Genomic DNA, 19,896 nt, shown 5'->3' with positions numbered 1-19,896 from the left:
GACCTTATTTCCCTCTTTTAGGAGCTGGATCCTCTGAGACCTGATGCCTGAGGGAAGAGGAGACAGAGGTGCGAGGAGACCGACTGTGATCTGCCATTTTGAGAGGAAAGAGGGGCCTATGCTAAATGAAGAAAGAGGCCTGGAGTGAATTAGCCCTAGCGAGATCTCCTTTATGCACCCCAAGATGTCTCACAGTTAGACTAACCTCCTATATATAGGGCGGCTTAGTGGCTTCAACTGCGCCAAGCCGACACCACGGCTTGTAAGCATGAACAAAGCTGTGGGGAGTGATTGAAAATGGTGTGAAGCCAGCACCACATCTTTAAAGGCGCCCAGGGGTTAAACATGAATCCGACACCACGGACATGATCTTCAATGCTCAATGAGTGCAAAGCCGACATCACAGCTTCCCACCACTGTGTTGTGGCTCCACACACACACACACACACACGGGCCTGGCCCCCTGCCAGAAAGTGACTGAGAGAGTGAGGGGGAAGGGCCGTCAGGGCTCCCCTCTGCAGGGCCGGCCTCTCTGGCTCAGCTCCAGAAGCCAGAGGCAGGCCAGGTGGAGGAGGTGACGAGGCCTCTGTCTCCTGTATCTCCCCCTGCCCAGGCAATGCTTCCAGACCCAGCTGTGGACAATCAGTCCTGGTTACATCCCCGGTTTCGTAGACAGAGAGGCGGGAATAACAGAAGAAGGGGTGGAGCAGGCCTAGAAAGTGCTAAGTCACGGAGCCACACCCCACAGGGTATAAAAGCAGGAGGGGCTTCTCTACTACTTTGTGACGGACAAACCAAACTGACTGGAGAAAACTTGAGTTGAACTATTTGACTGAGCATTTGGCTTGGATTGCTGTTTGTTCCTGACTTCCTGGTTGCTCCGTTAACGAGCTTCTGAAATGCTGGCATCAAGGAAGATAAAGAAAACCTTGGCAGACGAGCACTGTTTTGCTGCCAGAGCTGATAGCTGCCGTGGACTAAATTGCCGGCTAATTGAGTCAGTTTACGTGTCTCCCGGATTGAGGTGGGGGGACAGAACATACTGGCAGTTCCGGACGCTAACTTACAGTTTCACGACTCCTCGGTCTGTTGGAGGTGGCCGACAAGTCCGCATGCCACGCAGGCCTCCCAGAATGAAAGAAACCGTTGCCACTATTTCCCGTGGCTCAGCTGATCAGCAAGGTAAGGAGCCGCTGACTCGGCGGCAAAGAAATTTTTTGATGGTATGGTTGTCTGTCTTCTCTCTTCTCCTTGAATTGCGTTGGAACGAACTATTTTAAGTCTCTCTAACTCTGACTGAGTTAACAAACTAAAGCTCAGCAGGAAGGAGGAGGCATGGTTAAACAAATTTCAACTCAGTGTCTGGCCAATCAGACGAAGTTAACACCCATTGCTTGGACTTTCTAAGCAGCGCACAGGAGAAAGTTTGTGTCACATGCTGGTTTTTAAGATGGCACAAGATTTTATCATATACAGCTTTTGCAAAAACAAATTCCAAATTTGTTTTCTTGCTGAATCTAACAGAATATTGAAAATAATTCTAAATATTAAAGCTTTCAGCACTTTACCTCAAGCATCATTGGTCCAAGTGCATCCTTGTCAATTACACTCTGACCTGTGGATGACACATCAGCTTTCTGTACTTCATCTTCATTGGCTGCTGCTGCTTTCTCTGGACACAAAAAAGAGAAGGAAAACACATACTTTATACTATATGGTATTGAATGCAAGACAGCATAGTGTAGTGTAATATGTAAGAAGATTATACTTGATACTTATTATAAAAAATGGGTATCATCATAAACCCAGATGGAATCAATCACTATTTTAAAATTCATTCAGACAGAGCCAATTCTTGCCTGCAAGATTAGTGTTTGTCAAGTACAAATAATCATGAGCAAACCAGTTACTGGAATGAAGAAAAGTTTTTTTCCCCACATAGTTTCTTTTCAGTGGTACATATTTATTACCAGGAATTCATTACAGTGAATTAATGAATACATGTTTTGTCTTTGATCTCTTATGAATAACCTTTTAGTGGCTCTTTATCTATAATTACTTACTGAATTCAAATAGTTTAGAGGTGGGATATGTGATTTTTTTATTATTGCTATGTTTTTATTAGTTCATTAATTATTACAATATACTATGATTTACATTTTTTACTTTGGAATCTAGCTTGAGGCATTTCCTCACAAAAGGCACCCCCTAAATATTACAAATAATACATTCCTTAAGTAGAGAAAAGTTTATATACATATATAGAGTATGGAGAGTATATTGAAGTCAGCCTTGTCTTCTGGTGACTGCATGGATTAATCCCCTCAGTTTTCTCGGCAACATTTCTGGAGGTGGTTTGTCAGAGCCACCTCCTAGGACTGAAAGGGCATGAATGGTCCAAAGTCATCAATTTGTTTTTTGTACCTAAGAGCATGCCCAGCCAAATGATTCCATAATTCAACTAGAACTTATTTAAACTAATTATAAATATTACTGGATCATCTAATTTTATTAGGTTTTATTATTATCCAAATTATTGGATAAAACCAAATTATTGCTATTAAAAGCAAAATAGTGCTGCTAAAAATAAATGTGAGATCCACACATCATTTTAAGACTAACTGGCAAATCAAGTTTTACTAATAATGTTTTACTTGCATCAACAATTTACACTTCCTACATCTGTGGAAAGCCAGAAATCCCACATTGATGATAGTTACTGAACTAAATATAACATTTGGATAACAGTTAAGGCTAGAAAATATAAAACATTAATCCTGATAGAACAGCTATATCACATATGAAATATGATTTATAATATATTCCATTAAGTTTATATAATTATGCCATCCTATTTACTTGTGAGTAGATTCATGGGAGGGAAAAAAAATGAGAAAGAAAGAAAAAGAGAGATTATTATCTGTATATTTATATCAGAGAGTTCAGAAGAAGTACACAACACAATTTAACATATATTAAATCTCAAAGTAAATGGTGCAATTTCTAAATATATACTTAATTTTTAATTTACATTCTGTATTTTTAATTCAATCCAATTTTATTATTAAACTAACAAGATTATAAAACGAGGGGGAAAAAGAATTTTGTACAAGTTGCAAGAAAGCAGAATAGCATTTTTACATAATTGCAATATTTATTTGAACAAATTTCAACAATACTAAGCATCCACGGAATCTAAAAATCCCTTTATTCTATTTCATAAATACATTTTACAGTGCTGATTGATTGGGAGTGAAATGGGAATGATAGAGCATACAATCATTTAAAAGATTCAGTATTGACAAGATGGCAGTTGAAGTACTGGGATTTATTTTTATTTACTAAGCTTCAAATAATTCTAAATTATTCCACCATATCGTTCAATTAAAACAAAATGGAAAAACCCCCAAATCAAACATTTTCATAAATATTTGACTCTGACCAGATAACAAACAGGTATAGTGTAATGAAATATTCAAACATTATTCATATTTTTTGTTCACTATTAAGATTATTTTTCACTGCATTAGTCACTGCATTAAAATCTTGAATTTTGAATATAAAAAGCATGTAATAATCATGTCTAAGCATTTCAATCAGCAGGGAAATGTCTATTATTTTCACAAGATTTCAGCTTTTCAGAAGAGTATAAAATTATTAGCTGCCGTTCCAATTTCCAGTCTCAGCAGGAACGCTAAGTCCTCCCTAACAATGTTTACCTTTTATTTAAAAAACAACATACCTTCTTATTACATTTTACAACACACCTTCGTAGACCTGCACACAGCAACAGGCACCCTTATTGATAAAAATCCAAAATATTGGTACCAAAAAAGATACATGACTTTAGAAGGTAAAACAAGGGAGAGAATTATGCATCTGTACTGAACTAAAATTAGAAAAGCTGCCATATGGCACTGTGAAGCAGCAGCACATTCTTATTCATTAGGAAGCATTCTGCCAACATTAAAACACAAGGCCCCTTCCTGCAATCTCCAATTGTGTTTATCTTTTCAACATTAATACACGATATATCATCAGCTTGCTGAAATCTCCTGCAGTGCATATTTTAAAAGCACAGCTGCACTATTCCCTGGTTTGTTTATTGAGATCAGCTTTAAGGGTAAAGATTTGCTTCACTCCCTTCTTTATGTACAGTCCTTCCTGTCGGCAAATGAAAGTGTATAAAAATCTGCTGAGTGATGGTTATACCAGCCAATCCTAAACTATGAATGATACTACATTTCTAATTCTTTCCTCTCTTTTTTTTTTTTACTGATCTAATGGCTGAGAATAGAAAGCAGTCTGGCTTTCGCTTTTATCTCTAGTGATGCAAATGCAAAATAGCTTGGGTGCAAGGGGTTAAATGGATTAATCTAAGAGATATGCAATAGTTGAAAGCTAGCTGGCTCATTCTTTGCAAGTCAGTGACTCGTTTCCAGTAGAATTTGCATTTGCAGGATGTGTTACATGAGGTTGTGATAAATAGGTTGACTTGACTTTGAGAAATCATAAAACAATTCTTACATTAGAAGCATGATACCAAATATTTAGAGGCACAATAGCTCATAAAATATTAGAAAATAATATTTAAAATACATCAAATTAGGGCTGGATAACCGTGGAGAGAAACTTTTAACCTATTTGGATTCTATTAGGAGAAAAAGATATCATACTGAGATTATACAAAATGCTTTCATTCAGTATACACATCTATATTGAGGTGAAATGCTCCCGGTTTTGACCGGATCTCATGCTCCGGTAGTGATCATGGCCGGTGGCTCGCCAGTCTGGTAGCGATCGACGGATCACTGGTGACACCCACCGCCCAGGTGTCATTACTTCCTGGTTTTAACTAGGAAGTAAAACCAGAAAGTAATGTGTTTTTTTACCTTCTGAGCATGCGCAGAAGATTTTGTGCATGTGTAGAAGGTCTGCGTGCGCATGTGACGCGCGGAGGGCGTGTGGACTTTCGAGCCGGTAAGGAAGGTAAGTAGATTTCACCCCTGATCTATACCAGTGTTGCAAACCAATAATGGCTAAAACTGACGCTGAACAAGTGAAATATGCAAGAGAAAATACAGGGGACCATTCCTTAAGAGTCAGGATCCAAAACTGTATTATCATATGTTGCCAGCTGTATAGACTGGAGGAAATACATTTGGATATATTAACAGTTCTAATATGATTTTAAAAAATCAGGTCTGGTATGCTCATCATGTTTCATTAATTATTTATTTCCAGAGAAAATGTTAGAATATTTAAAAATATTCAAAGGTCATGCACCAAACAAATAAGGAAGTTTTTACAAAAAATTGTGTATGCTTGCTTTGTGGCAGTTTCCCTTTTGTAGAATTCTACCTCTGAAGGTCTATGTAGCCTCTATCTTTTTAATATTTAACAAACAAGTCGTGCTATACTATTTGGTGAACCTTTGACCCTCAGTGGTTTTCAGAGATATTTAATACATATGTAATACACTACCCAGATTCTTTTGAGATTTGGATAGTTTATAAGCACTGTATAAATAGTTTCCCAAAATTGAGCCAGCATAAAATTATACTGTGCCAATACAATTTGGTCTCTTATCAGGTAATATTATTTCTGAAGATAACTTTTCTTCATTTTATGTTCCTTCAAAGAGGAAACATGCTGCCTCAATGTTTTGCTGACAATCATCTTTCAGTTTGCAAAAAATAACAAGGCAGGCATCCTCAAGTATGTTAAAAAAAACTGTTGATCTCCTTCAGTCAAATATAGTGCTATTAATTATAATGATAAAACACATACTTTGCATTCAGAAAAAGAATTTATAAAATAATGTAGTAAATTAGGATGTATTTCAAATTTCCTTGAGTGCTTTCTTTTATAATAAATCTTGATATATATTTCTTCATATCAATAATCTCTAACAAATTTCTCTAAAATATCAGTTTATTCAATTCCCAAAACACACTTCAATGTACCTCCATTTCTTCATGTTTTTCGACCATACCTCTTTAAATACCGGAGGTGTTACTCTTCTTGAAAAGCAAATTAGTGTAATAACATCTATAATTTAAAACGCTCAAGGACTACTTGTTAGTCCTTATAAACATAAATCCTACAGACTGGTAAGATTTTATTAGTCAAATTACTGAAAGTGGTCTCTTTTGCTTCAATTTTGCAAGAATTGTTCATGCTTTTATAAACAGCAACATTAGTAACAATTTAAGAATAAATTCATATGGTGTGTGGCAGAACCAACTATAATTAAAAAATGAAAGACATTGAACAGAATACATGGCACCTTCTGTTATTCAGTAAACAACCTCATAGATACTGCCTTCAAGTATGGCAACTGCCTATACAACAGAACGTATTTGTTGCTAAAAATTACTACACACTGAGCAAATCCTCAAAAATCAAGAAGTCAATTGCATCCTTATTCAATTTTCAGCCTTATTCATTTTTCCCTTAATGTTTAACTTCAATCTGTTGCCTTTTAGGAGAACAGATGATTTCTGCTTCTGTAGACATCAGCAAAAGTGATTGCCAGAAACCATTAGTGGCAGATATCTTAGATCCTGTAACTTCTGGTTTTTAAGAACCTGCTATTCTTCTTATTCTAGATTGGTGTTACATAGCTAATCTTAAAATAAAGGGGGAGCAAAATATTTGCACAGATTTCTAATCTGACAGTTCTATTAATCAATGTGCAAATGTATGTGCAACCAATGTGCATATAGTTTATTTTATGTAGTATAATACTTGTGAAAAAAGTCACGCTCTGAAAGTTATTCTGTTACTGGTATTAATGCTGGATGATTTACCTAATTCAACTTTAATGTATATATGTTGAGTATGGGACATCCCAGTAGACATCTCTGGGCATAGATTATCAGGTAATTAAGTTATCTTACTCAACATCTGGAAGTTTAGTGTAATGTAAAAGTTGGAGCTAGAGAAATAACGTGAGGTTGTGTTAGGATTACCATAATCTCACTTGATCATTGTAAAATGGAGTAGGCTTTGTAGACAAGAGAGATATGTCATTGAGTGAACTGAGCATGCTTACTGTGTAATGAGATCACTCTTGATGAGAAACCATGGGCTAAAACTATATTATACAATATGAAAAAAGTCTTCCTAAAAATTTGTTGACAATTATTAATTAACTATAGCTATACTTATTTTATGCCATATAAAGTAGTTCCAACAGCGTTCTGTACACTGCCAAAAAAAAAAAAAAGATTATTTGTTGTGATCTGTAATGAAGAACCAATTTGCAAGTCTGTTTTGCCTATCTTAGATAATTTTTACCAGCCAAATAAGAAAATAGTTGTGTTAGGTCAGTGCTTCTCAAATAGTGGGGTGCGCCCCCCAGGGGGGGCGCGAGGCTCCATAAAGGGGGGCGCGTTTGACCTCGGTAAACACTGTCATAACAAGCTAAGCCCCGTGTTTATGTCTCTGTATCCAATCAGAGAACAACGGGAGCATCTGATTGGCTGTCCAAAACCCTTGTGACACGAGCCTGTCGGAGCCATCTTTAGTGTGGGATGTCCGTAGTAATGATACTAAAAATAGTAATGATACTATTTACAGTCGCGCGGGGGGTGCAAAAAATCTTTTCTTCTTCCTAGGGGGGGCATGACAGAAAATAATTGAGAAGCACTGTGTTAGGTTTAGACAGATATCAGAAACTCACTGTATCTATTCACAAATTTGCTCATTCATTCATGATCTGAAGTCAAGGTGGAAGACTCACGCAATTATACATGCTGTAGTTATGGACCAATAAATGAGCAGATCATTCTGAGAAAAGATATTACAAAAACCTGTCAGAAATCCAATCATCATATTACTCACCTCCCATGAATTTATTGCAACCTTTGGGTTGCGTTTAAGTTCATAAAGAAGTGAATAATGGAAATGGGAAAAGCAGATTATCTTTTAGATCCACTGTGCCAAATTGAATAGTATAAATGCATAGTTGAATATACGCATTGAATTTCTTGTTAATAATATTGAATAAAACAATAATTATATTTACCCTCTCTATATTTCTCACCTACTTCAGAACTCAAGTAAGAGATACCATACTTTTCAACAAGTCACAGAAATGAAAGAAATTATTAGTTACTGCACTAGCAAAAATGCCATTAAACAAACCTATTTTAAAAATAGTTTTTTAAATGCATGCACATTTATATGCATGCATTAAAGTTTTAGCATTACCTGTTAACTGTATCACACATGACCTCAAAATGCATTAAATTAAGTTGTAAGGCAAGAAAACAACAGATCTCAAAAAAAGTGGAAATAAGATTACATTTATCTTGAACCCTATACTTGCTTCCAACGAAGGTCAAAAAAGGCAAAACACCATTCAAGTAACTACAATAACAATCAGTCTCCTGGTTATACAATCTAGCTGTATTATCAAAATCACTTGCAATTTCACACTTACAATTCTAACTGAACATACCAACAGGAACATTTCATTCTACTACTGCTAGAACAGAAACTGTGATTTTGCATTACCTAAATGATACCTCCACTGCTTGCAAATTAAGTGGTTTACTATGAAATTAGAGGGGTTGAGCCCAAGAGGAGCTATTACTTCATAATGGCAGATAGATTATGGAACAGTTTTCCCCAGGATGCTAAATTAGACCCAGCATTGTGGGCCTTATGAAAAAAGTGAAATAGAGTTCTTCTGAAGATGATAAAAGAGTTCTGAAAATAGGAATCTTTGTATTGGATTAAATTACTAGTTTCAATTTTTGTATTATATTTTAATTCTTATATTATGAATGTTTATGCATTTTGTGCACAGTTACACTCCCTTTTCTCATAGCAATAGCACTTATGGTGTAGCACGGTGCTTTTCTTACTCCCGAAAATATTTACAATCAGCATATTGCTCCCAATAATCTGGGTACTCATTTTACCAACCTCGGAAGGATAAAAGGCCAAGTCAACCTTGATCCAGTCAGGATCGAACTCCTGGCTTTGGGCAGAGATAGCCTGCAATTCTATATTCTATCCAATGTGCCACAAGGGCTCATTATAGTATTAAACTAAAACACAAATAAACAAATACATATATGTATAATTAATTTCATCCTCAACTTCTTACAGGGAATAACATTTCTTTCTGAACAAGTAGCTAGGCAGGATGTCCTTTAGGCAAAGGCATATTACACTATACAAATATACAATATATAGTATATAGTATATTAACAACTGTGGCCATGTCTGAATAAAATAGACAATTTGTTTTCCTAAGGTTGCATGTGGTTCCCCACTTTTTTGTAGCCTGAAGATACCGTTCGAACCCTACTGCTAACTTTTGATAAAAGCAAATACATGGTTTTCTGCTATTTTAAAGAAGGAAACACTTCAAAACTATATAGCAATGATGGCAAACTATTTCGGCACCGAGTGCCCAAACTAGAACGTATGTGTATGCACATCCATGTGTGTGCACCGAAGCACTGGAAACCCGAAGACCAGCTGGCCAGTGCACGTGTGTGCTGGCCAACTGGTGCTTGTGTTTTGTGCATGCCAGAGCATCGGAAACACGAAGACCAGCTGGCCGGCGCATGCCTATTTTTTGGCTGCCTATTTTTTGGCTGTTTTTCTGGCAAAGCACCCTGAAAAATGACCTGAAAACACCCTTGTTTGGCTCTCGCGAAGACCAGCTGGCCGGTGTACTGATAACTAAAGGAGCAGCTGGCGACAGCAGGATGCCCACAGAGAGAGCTCTGCGTGCTACCTCTGGCATGCGTGCCATAGGTTCGCCATCACAGCTGTATAGTATGTCCAGACATTTACTTCACAGTTAGAAACAAAATAGCACTTCCAGAAAACACCTTGCATACCAGAATGTGAAACCTGGCCATACTACCAGTGTTGAATCACCATCTCACCTGTTTCAACTCCTACCCTCAAAACGACGCTATAGAGCACTGCACACCAGAACAACTAGACACAAGAACAGTTTTTTCCTGAACGCCATCACTCTGCTAAACAAATAATTCCCTCAACACTGTCAAACTATTTACTAAATCTGCACTACTATTAATCTTCTCATCGTTCCTATCACCAATCTCTTTCCACTTATGACTGTAACTTTGTTGCTGGTAATCCTTATGATTTATATTGATATATTGACCATCATTTGTGTTATAAATGTTGTACCTTAATGAAAGTATCTTTTCTTTTATATACACTGAGAGCATATGCACCAAGACAAATTCCTTGTGTGTCCAATCACACTTGGCCAATAAAAAATTCTATTCTATTCTATTCTATTCTATTCTATTCTATTCTATTCTATTCTATTCTATTCTATTCTATTCTATTCTAAACTCTTCCCTAAGTAAATGTCATTAACTTGTTCTTCCCATTACAGGATGTTAAAACAGCCAATCCTGAACAGAGTCCCAGGCAATCAGAGCTTCAGCAATCAACTGGCAGGCAGAAAATGGGGACATGGACTACGGATAGATATATCTCTTCAAAATCTGTCTAGTAACAAAGTCATACTACAGTAACAAAAGAGCCATTCATTCTTCAGGCCAGAATATAAATCAATACTCACTGGCTCATTTTAAAAATCAGTTAGATTGACGGGCACTTCTGACAAAGCCATCTTACATTTATGGCCATACTTTTATGAACTTTGTCCCAAGGAAATTCTCTTGGCATACTTTAAAAAATTTGAATTCATTTTGACTGGCTTTTGATGAGTATTTTTATGGCTCATATGCAGATTCACTGATGTTGTTATTGTTGTGGTTCTAAATTTATTTTTATGTTGCCTGACTTATATTTTAATATATATTTTGGTTTGTATTTTTGAATTTAAAATTACAGATAGTCCTTGATTCATCAACACACTTCATCTCAAACGTTCTGTGCTAAGTGAGACATTTGTTAAGTGAATTTTGTCCCATTTTTCCACCATTCTTGCCACAGTTGTTAAGTGAGCCAAAACAGTTGTTCAGAAAATCTGGTTTCCCCATTGATTTTGCTTGTCAGGAGGTCACAAAAGGTGATCCTGGGACACTGCAACCGTCATATATATGAATCAGTTGCCAAGCATCTGAATTTTGATCATGTGACCATGGGGATGTTGCAACGGTTGTAAGTGTGACAAATGGTCAGAAGTCACTTTTTTCAGTTCTGTTGTAATGTAATGTAATGTACAGAAGAGGACATGGAAAAATCTTTCCTTTTGGAAAAGAATATCCATTTTATATCATAGAAACAGAGACTGTGAAAAATCAAAAATAGTTCCAGAAACACTTATTGCAGCTGTAACAGATAATGACTTTTTTAAATTAATCATTCTTCTTGTGGTTTTCATAATCACAGGGAGAGAGTGATTTTAAATATAAAATGAACCAAGTATAATAATCAATTTTTAATATAATGAACTGCTAATCTGCTAACTGCCATCAATGTCAGATTATATTGCATTCTTATTGAACTGGATCCAAACTAACAACATTTGAAGTATATTTAAAGTAATTAATGGATTTAATTCTGATTTATTTTAGAGAATTCACTCTAAGTACAACTAACTGTAAATACAATTTACTATTTCAAGTACTATTTAGTTAATATTTCAACATAAATAAATAAATCTGTCATCTACTAGAAGAATTATAGATTCTTTCTTAAATGAAGGATATACTTAAGCATCCCTGATACTATATGACATTTCTCCACACTAGTATTATACAGTTTGACAATATGTTGCTTCGATACCAAAATAAATAAAATTACAGGGAAATACTATTGAAGAAGCAGTCATATCTCTATCCAAATAGAGAATTTGGGAAGATATATTATGTACAAAGCATTCATCTTCTGAAATCCATTGTTAGTAATTCATACCACTGTGTTTTTCATTATGATTTTTTAGAATTAAAAAATGTTTTATTTTCCAGGAATCCACTGTGGGTTATTTGCAAGTCTACTTTTTATTTTCCCAGCAACACTGGAATTGGGCTAAGAAAATGTGACTTAAACTCACCCACCGAGTTTCTTTGATAGAGATCTACCTGAATTTTCTATTGCTTGTTTACTATGTTTACTTCTCAATTATATATAGTAGCCCTTAAGTTATAATACTAATTGGTACCAAAATTTCTGTTGCAAAGAGTTGCAGATATAAAGTGTGATGTCATGTGACCACATTTCTGAGTGACAGCAATCCTGGCATTCCCTGTTGCCATTGTTAACTGAATCCCACTAACTATTAGATGAGGACCACCCCAATCCAAGGTATTCCTGGCTTGGTCTCTGGCAGCTTAGAGCATCAGTAAGGTAAGGGACAGCCTCCACCTGAACTTCCCTCACCTGTCTATCTCCTCACTCCCATTTCTGCATTTCTGGTCACCTTGCACTCCCTCCACTGCCTCTGTCAGCCTTACTACTCTGCATTTCATGGCCCTGCCAGGGTCTGCCACCTCCAGCTAATCTTCACTGTCATTCTCCTACAGATGGTTTGGAAAACAGCCGGCACAGCCTTTTTACAAGGCTTTAAAAGGCCTCAGAAGTCTACCAAAGCATCACAGGAAAAGTTCATCTTATTTAAAGGACATAGTGAATGACCTCAGGAAAAGACTGTCACAGCCAACCCCTGCATCACATAGGACCAGGCAGGGCATGCCTTATAAGCAGTGAGATACTGGGCAGCTAGAGGTGACACGGTCAGCCAATACAGGGCAGTATGGCTAATGAGCACAAGGCAGGTTAATAGAGGTGAGTGAAATGTAGGTTGGCAGGGCTGGCAAAAGTTGGGGTGGCTGGGGCTTTGTGCTGTCCCACTGTGGTGGCTGGCCATGGCGTGGTCTTGAGGTTGCTCTCCTTGCCAGTGATTTTGCTGGAGCAGAAGTAGAGCTTGGGGGTGGAGGTGGCAGCTGGTTACACTTGTAATGATATGTGGATGTGACTTCGGAAGAGATACTGCTGAGACAAGAGTCATCATGGACCAAAAAGATGCATAAAGGGCAGAGAACGAAACTCAGAAAATAACCTCCATAATATTTCAGGCTGTGGGAGATTTGTAAGAGTTTTTAATGTAGCCTTATCATAAAGTAGAAATAGTTCATTTGGTTCATTCCAGTTTGGCCTACCTGGGAAGGCTGACAAGAATGCTAAAGGCCTTGGGCCTCTACTGCAGCCCTAGCTATGCCTCTGAGGAGAGCTGTTGTGCAGGGCAGCCAAAAAGGCAGAGATGGTGGAAGATAGGTGGGCACTGAAGTGCCCTTGAAATTGTAAATGCAAAAGGGCTGTCAAGTGTTCATGTGACTACAGGGACATTGCAATGGCCATCAGTTCAGGAACTGACATTAGGTGCAATTCATTTAGTTCTGCTATTCCTTCAAATCAGGAGTGTCAAACTCAATTTCATTGAGGGCCGCATTTGTTTGACCTCAGGGGGCTGGGGTGGGCATGGGCAGGGTGGGCGTGGCCAGCTCGATGTCAGTCATGTCAGGGTCGCCTGTAGTGGCTTCAGCACTCTGCCAGGAAAACGGGCTCCCAAGTTCTGTTTTCAGCTGCAACGGCTTCCTGCAATCCTCAGCCAGCGAAAACGGAGCTCGGGAATGCCACCTGTGCCCCTTGCAAGCTCTGTTTTTGGCTGCAACAGCCTCCTGCAACCCCCTGCCAGCTAGCAGGGGCACCACAGGCTGGTCCTTTGCTGTTTCCTGCGGGCCAGATCTAAGCATCCCGTGGGCCAGATCTGGCCCCCAGGCCTTGAATTTGAGCTTTAAATTGCCGATGAATGAATGGTTGTAATTTGAGGACTCCCTGTAATTATGATGTTGTCACATATTTTCATGCTTGTTAAAATGTATTTATGCTGTTGGATTTAAGTCAATAGCTACCACAGGCTGGTTTAACCATGTGAAATCTAAACATGATGAATGGATTTGGATTTCCCCAATCTTGTTCAGCACTTTAACTACTACAGCACAGTGCCATACATCTCAGTTGTTAATTCCACTTTATTCTTAAACTGTTTACCAGTAAATTTCCAAATCTTTCATTGAATATTCCTGTTCAGAATGAATACATCTATTACAATATGTACCAAAATTTCATTTTCACTAAATTATTTCCACCGTTTAACTTAATTTGAGGATTAATCCTATAGTTTTTCCATATCCAGCCAAATCTGGTTGCTACAGTGGTTTAGAATATTTTGAGAGCAAGCAAAGTTTCAACAATGAATATGAGGCATCTCAGTATTCTGAAATTGAAAAACCTGCCTCCAGATGTTATAGTTGCTCTACACTGGGGGTTTTAAAGAAGAGATTGGCCAACTATTTGTCTGAAATGGTATAGGGAGTTGGGTTCCTTCCAACTCTGTCATTCTGTTAAATTCATATTTATAACTACCTAACAGGTTATTTTACATTTCAATTTTCACCAAAGAAAATGAACAGTTTTATACTGAAATGTTTTTCATAAAAATTATAAAGCCCTGAATGATTTAGGAAATTAACTATAACAGATTTTAAGAGGCCAATAAGGCATCTAAGACCCAACACCACACTAAACTTTTTGTGGCCTAGACTTGTGTTAGCTTTTTTTAACCACTAAGAGCAAGCAGGTCCCTCTTTCCTTTTCTTCTCCCTCTTTCACCCATACATACACATTGTCAAAACTACTGTTGCTCTGTATGTATTCTTTTTGTACTTTATAGATATTTTTGTATCACATCTAAGTTGTACATATCTATTTCTAATCCTTCTGGGAAACTCCTTTGAATGGAAAACAGATAATTCTGCAATAAGTCTCATAATTTCTGGTTCGAAGCATTTTGAACAAAGACGTTCAGGTCTACTGTAGCTCAAGAGATTTGACTATAAAAGATAATTTAAGAATATTAACATATTCATAATATGCTAACGAGACATTAATTTTCTAAGTTCAAACTTATGTAGAATGCTGCAAGATGATATAAAACATTTCTGTGGCAATGACATCATTACACCCTGATTTTCTAAGATTATTTTGAAGATTCAATCTGCTGATTACTTTTTATTCAGTTCAATTTCTATAGAATTCAACACTGTGGGATGAAAACGTATTTCCACAAAATAATCATGAGATTAACTATTTCAAATAGGAGATACTAAGTTTTGATTTTAAAAACACATACACACACACACACACATATATATATATACACACATAGTAAGATGCTTAAAACCCTTTCCCTACCTTGTTCTTTTATTTGACGAATCTGTTTCACAGTTTCTTTCAAAATTGCACATTTGTCAGGTTTGAAGTTAAAGTTGTCAATATCATTAAAATTAGCAAAAATCAGCTCTGCAAGCTCTTCTATATACTTATTCTCTTGTTCACGATTACGTTTTTCAGTGCTTCTTTTAGGACTGGAAGAAAATTTTAAAGTTAAACTCAAAAATGTACAAGTCATTAAAGAGTCTTTGATTACAGAATAGTTTTAATCAAGGTAGCAAAATATAAGAAAAATTAATCCACTAGTACTATTTTGTAAAAATTTGGATGCAAAACTCTTTGCTTATTGCAGAACACAGTACTCCAGATGTGGATTACAACGAAACTACAGTAGGGCACTTCAGAGTTTTAACTGTTTCCTTCTGCAATCCTCACCAGTCTTCCCCAAAGTGGTCAGCATGCCTTATCAGCAGCAGGAGAAAGATGAAGTTATTCAGCTGAGGCTGGGGGAGGGAGGGGTTGTTTAGTCAGCAAAACACATGGTGGCCAAAAGGACAGAGACTGAGTGAGTTAGGAGGGTGGAGAGAGTTAAAGTTGAGGTGAGCACATCAGGGCAGAAATATGAGGTCTTGCCCTTGCCTAACAATTACAATTGGGACTACCAGAACTGCTATTGCTAACTGCAGTCATCTGATACTTTACTTAATGACTGCATCATTTACTGATGTAAAGTAGGGTAATTAAGCAAGGTCTACCTGTAATCCTCTTTTGGATTCTAATTAGTTAGCCAGCAAATTTAATTTATTGATATTACCAGCACAAATGGATAATTTCTCAAATTCTAAAACTATTTTTTTAATCACAGCCTCATAATTGTCTATTTTAATGCCTTATTTACAACTGGTCATGGAGATACAGCTTGTATATAAATGGACAATGTAAGTGTCCATATACTTTATTTCTAGGCTGCACCATATAAGGCAATTTCTTGATACATAAGAAAGTGCTTCTGCCAATTAATACTGTAGAACAGCTTGGGCTCTATAGGTTATATAAATTATGCCTTCCAGAATCTTCCAGCCAATCAACATGATCAGGACAGATAATTCCTACTGTTGAAACATACTGTTGTAAGAAGCCCAGGCTACAGTGATTGCTATACAAGCAGTGATATAGGACTAGGAGTGGTAGATCTTGGGGCGGAGTCAAAAGAGGAATCAGACTATAGTCTCTATGTAGCCACAACAGAGTAATCCAATCCTCCTTGAATTCAGCTGAACCTTAACTATTGCAAAAATAGTGCTAACTGTTAGTTGAATAGATTCCTATGCCTAGGCATGAGTTATAATAACTCGGTTTAACTGGAACTTCATGTGTGGTCCTGGTTTTTTGAACCTGACAAGACCTCATTTGTCCTGTGCTTGACCTGGGTCCCTTTTTCTCCCACCCAACCTCCACTGCAGAGCAGAGCATTGGAGAGAAAGGGATTGAAAGAGAGCAAGTTGTTTACTCTTCTTCCATTAAAAGCAACTAGCACACAATCAACCCTTGGCACACTCTATAAACAGCTTACAGTATTTCTTGAAATCTCTTTTTCTTCAATGTCTCTGATCTGCTTGCAGGGTAGGAAGAAAAAAAATTAACTGAATTGCTTTCAATGTGTATTAAGACCATAAGCTGAAACTCCATCATTCCAAAGGGGGGGGGGGATGGTTAGGACGCAAACAAAAACTCAAGGTGCGAAACTGAATAGTTTTGTCTCCTGCATACATTTGTTGTTTGCTTTATAACAGGTTGCTCACTGTTCAAGACACTGAAGATTTAATTTATTGAAGACCTGTTCCTTTAAAAATATTCACTCAATCTTATACTTTATACAAGTAGACAAAAAACCCAAATTCTTCAGAAAATAAATATTATGCTCTGGATCTACACAGCAATTGTTATATATCAAGGCAATAATGCTTTGGTAACATGAAAATGCAGACTTAACTTCACATTAAACATGTTCATATTCGAACTAACCTTGGTCCAAGTTGATCAGGACATTCCTTGCGTTTTCGCGACTCTGCCCGAGCTGGGTCAGAGGAATTTTCACCAATTCCACTCATCTTAAACACATATCAGCAACTGAAAGACACAGAAAAGTCAGTAGAAAAACACATCATTTTTCTATATTATTTTTTCAAGCAAACAGGACATGAAGACATACCTGACACATACATGTATGTACATGTGTAAGTCAATCCAAAATAGGCATTCAAAAAATGAGACAGTTTTTAAAACCAATTAATGATTTTTAAATATGTGAAAGCTAAAGCTAAAATTTTCAATGCCAATTGCTAACTTTCAAGTTGCATGTATTTCCTAACCCACAACAGCACTATTGAAACTTGTTAATTGTTATGATTGTCAATGACCAGATCCCAGATCAATATTCAACTGAAAACATTTCACTATAAAAAATTTTTAAAATTTGGTATCATGTATAACTATTTTAGATCATCTTGTGTTTTTATTTTCACGGTTCTAAATAATTTCTCCACAAAATTTTTATTTTTATAAACTTGGTATCATAGGAAAATACCAGGAACATAATTGAGATTATTCCCAGGGAAGTGGGAATACGTATTGTGTATGCCACCATTTACAACAGCCTTTGGTAAGCTGTTATGTTTCTGTTGATTCTAAGACTTCATGAAGTATTCAAGTAACACATTACAATTAGTCTCCACAGGATGCATTGGCTAAACTTGGTATTTGCTATTTACTCAATGAAAGAAGTCAGCAGAATGTAAGTTATATTAAAATGGTTTAATATAAAATGTAATGGCCTACACAGCAGCACTAAAATATACAGTATAAGACATTAAAAATATTGTAAAGAATTTAAAAGGCACATAAGAAAAAATATGATTTTGTCAACTATCTTAGTAGCGCTGATGTTCTTTTCTGATACAAGGGTAAGTTTTTAATGTTTTTAAAAAGTCAGTTTTCCTCCATCTGTTAAAATAGGAAATATAAGACCCTTTTTCATGAATATTAAACAAAATGTTATCTGGGTAACCTCTTAGGATGTAATTACAGTTATTGAGAACAATCTAGTTTCCACCAGATGTTGGGTGAAAGAACATAGCTTGTTTCCAATTCTCCTTGTTATCACTAACTCAGCAAAAGTTTCTGCTTTCATTGTGACAGCATACAATTATCCACATCCTCTATCCTCTATATATCTAGCATGAGAACGCCTTGAAATTGATCATGTAATGTAAGCAATGATAATCCTGTTGATAATCTCATTTTTTTAAAATACAGAAACTCAAAAGTAAATGAGAAAAAAGGATTGCAAAATAAAACAAAAAGATGAATGAAACAAAAACCCCAGAACGAATTAATGGTTCATATTCTCGTTTTTTAAAAATTCAAATTATGAAAATGTAATTAGGTAAATACACTCTTATAGTTTTAATCCTCAATCTTAATTGATGAATGTCACACTACAGATTAGTTGTTGACAAATTCTTAGGTTTTACCATTAGGAAAAATAAAGTGATATCATATTGAAATATGGTAACTTTTTTCAATATAATTCTTACACCTAAAAACATAGGATCCCTTAATTTTCATGTTTTGCACTGCTCCAGATTAATTCTAACTGCACATCCTCATCACATCAGCTTGTTTCAAGAGCTGAATCATCATTTTTTTTCCATTTTAGACTGCATTATCTAAGGGTAGAGCAAATATACATACCCTACCATTCTTTAAAACTATTTTTGTATTGCTTTGGTCTTTTGTTTCATGGTAGACCCCAAATTCAGGACACAAGCAAGCCCTTGTTCAGCATCCATTGCAGCCTAACTATGCTAGAGAAGGTCTAGAACCGTGATGGCGAACCTATGGTACGCGTGCCAGACTGGCATGCAGAGCCCTGTCTGTGGCACGTGCGCCATCACCAGCTGCTCTTCTGGTACATGCATGCATGCTGACCAGTTGGTCTGTGCGCAAGCCAGATCACCGGAAACCTGAAGACCAGCTGAGTGGTACGCATGCACTGACTGATGCCAGCCACCTGGTCTTTGGGTTTCCAGTGCTCCGGCACATGCATAGACCAGTTGACTTGCATGCATGCGTGCACCAGAAACCCAAAGACCAGGTACCGGCATGCGCATGCGCACCACCCAGCTGGTCTTTGGGTGGTGTGTGTAATCTAATCTCTCATCACCTATGCTCAGTGTTACTTTCCTCCTCTAATATGAACCTACAATAATAAGAGCAATTGTGAATAACACTGGGTTGCAAAAATATTGTCATATTATGCTTTCAGTATCAGTTAAAAGACTTTTATTCTAGGGTATCTCTTCCCCATAACAACTGCTCTTACCTGTTTTATTTTGTTTTTTGCAAATAACCAGACAAATGAAGAAGTACCGTAGATATTATGTGTATTGAAAGTCAGAATAAGTGGAAATACTAGCAGTGGGGGTTTTCAGGAAGGGTTGAATGGGGGGCAAAAGATTTTTGTTAATCTAAACCAGGGGTCAGCAACCTGAGGCTCTGGAGCAGCATATGGCTCTTTCACCCCTCTGCTGCGGCTTCCTGTCACTCAAAATAGGCGTCACTACTGCCAATGTGCAACACCCGCCGGCACGCGATTTATTGAGCTTTTCAACCCCTGGTAGGCCAACC

The 19,896-nt window shown here is 36.9% G+C and overlaps 1 protein-coding gene across 11 annotated transcripts in view; it reads right to left on the bottom strand.

Moving 5' to 3' along the window:
- Positions 1 to 19,896, bottom strand: part of NCOA2 (nuclear receptor coactivator 2) — a 140,459-nt gene that overhangs the window by 47,601 nt on the left and 72,962 nt on the right. For all 11 annotated transcript variants that reach the window (XM_058175206.1, XM_058175202.1, XM_058175200.1 and 8 more), the window contains 3 exons: positions 17,233 to 17,337; positions 15,229 to 15,401; positions 1,569 to 1,672 (listed from right to left, as the gene is read on the bottom strand). In XM_058175206.1, the coding sequence (XP_058031189.1) occupies positions 1,569 to 1,672; positions 15,229 to 15,401; positions 17,233 to 17,318 (363 nt within the window). In that variant the 5' untranslated portion in view covers positions 17,319 to 17,337. The remainder of the gene's footprint in view (positions 1 to 1,568; positions 1,673 to 15,228; positions 15,402 to 17,232; positions 17,338 to 19,896) is intronic.

The sequence above is a fragment of the Ahaetulla prasina genome, chromosome 3 (genome assembly GCF_028640845.1).
Source record: "Ahaetulla prasina isolate Xishuangbanna chromosome 3, ASM2864084v1, whole genome shotgun sequence".
NCBI lineage: Eukaryota > Metazoa > Chordata > Lepidosauria > Squamata > Colubridae > Ahaetulla > Ahaetulla prasina.
The sequence above is the reverse complement of the archived record's forward strand: the minus strand, read 5'-3'. Positions and strand labels throughout refer to the sequence as shown.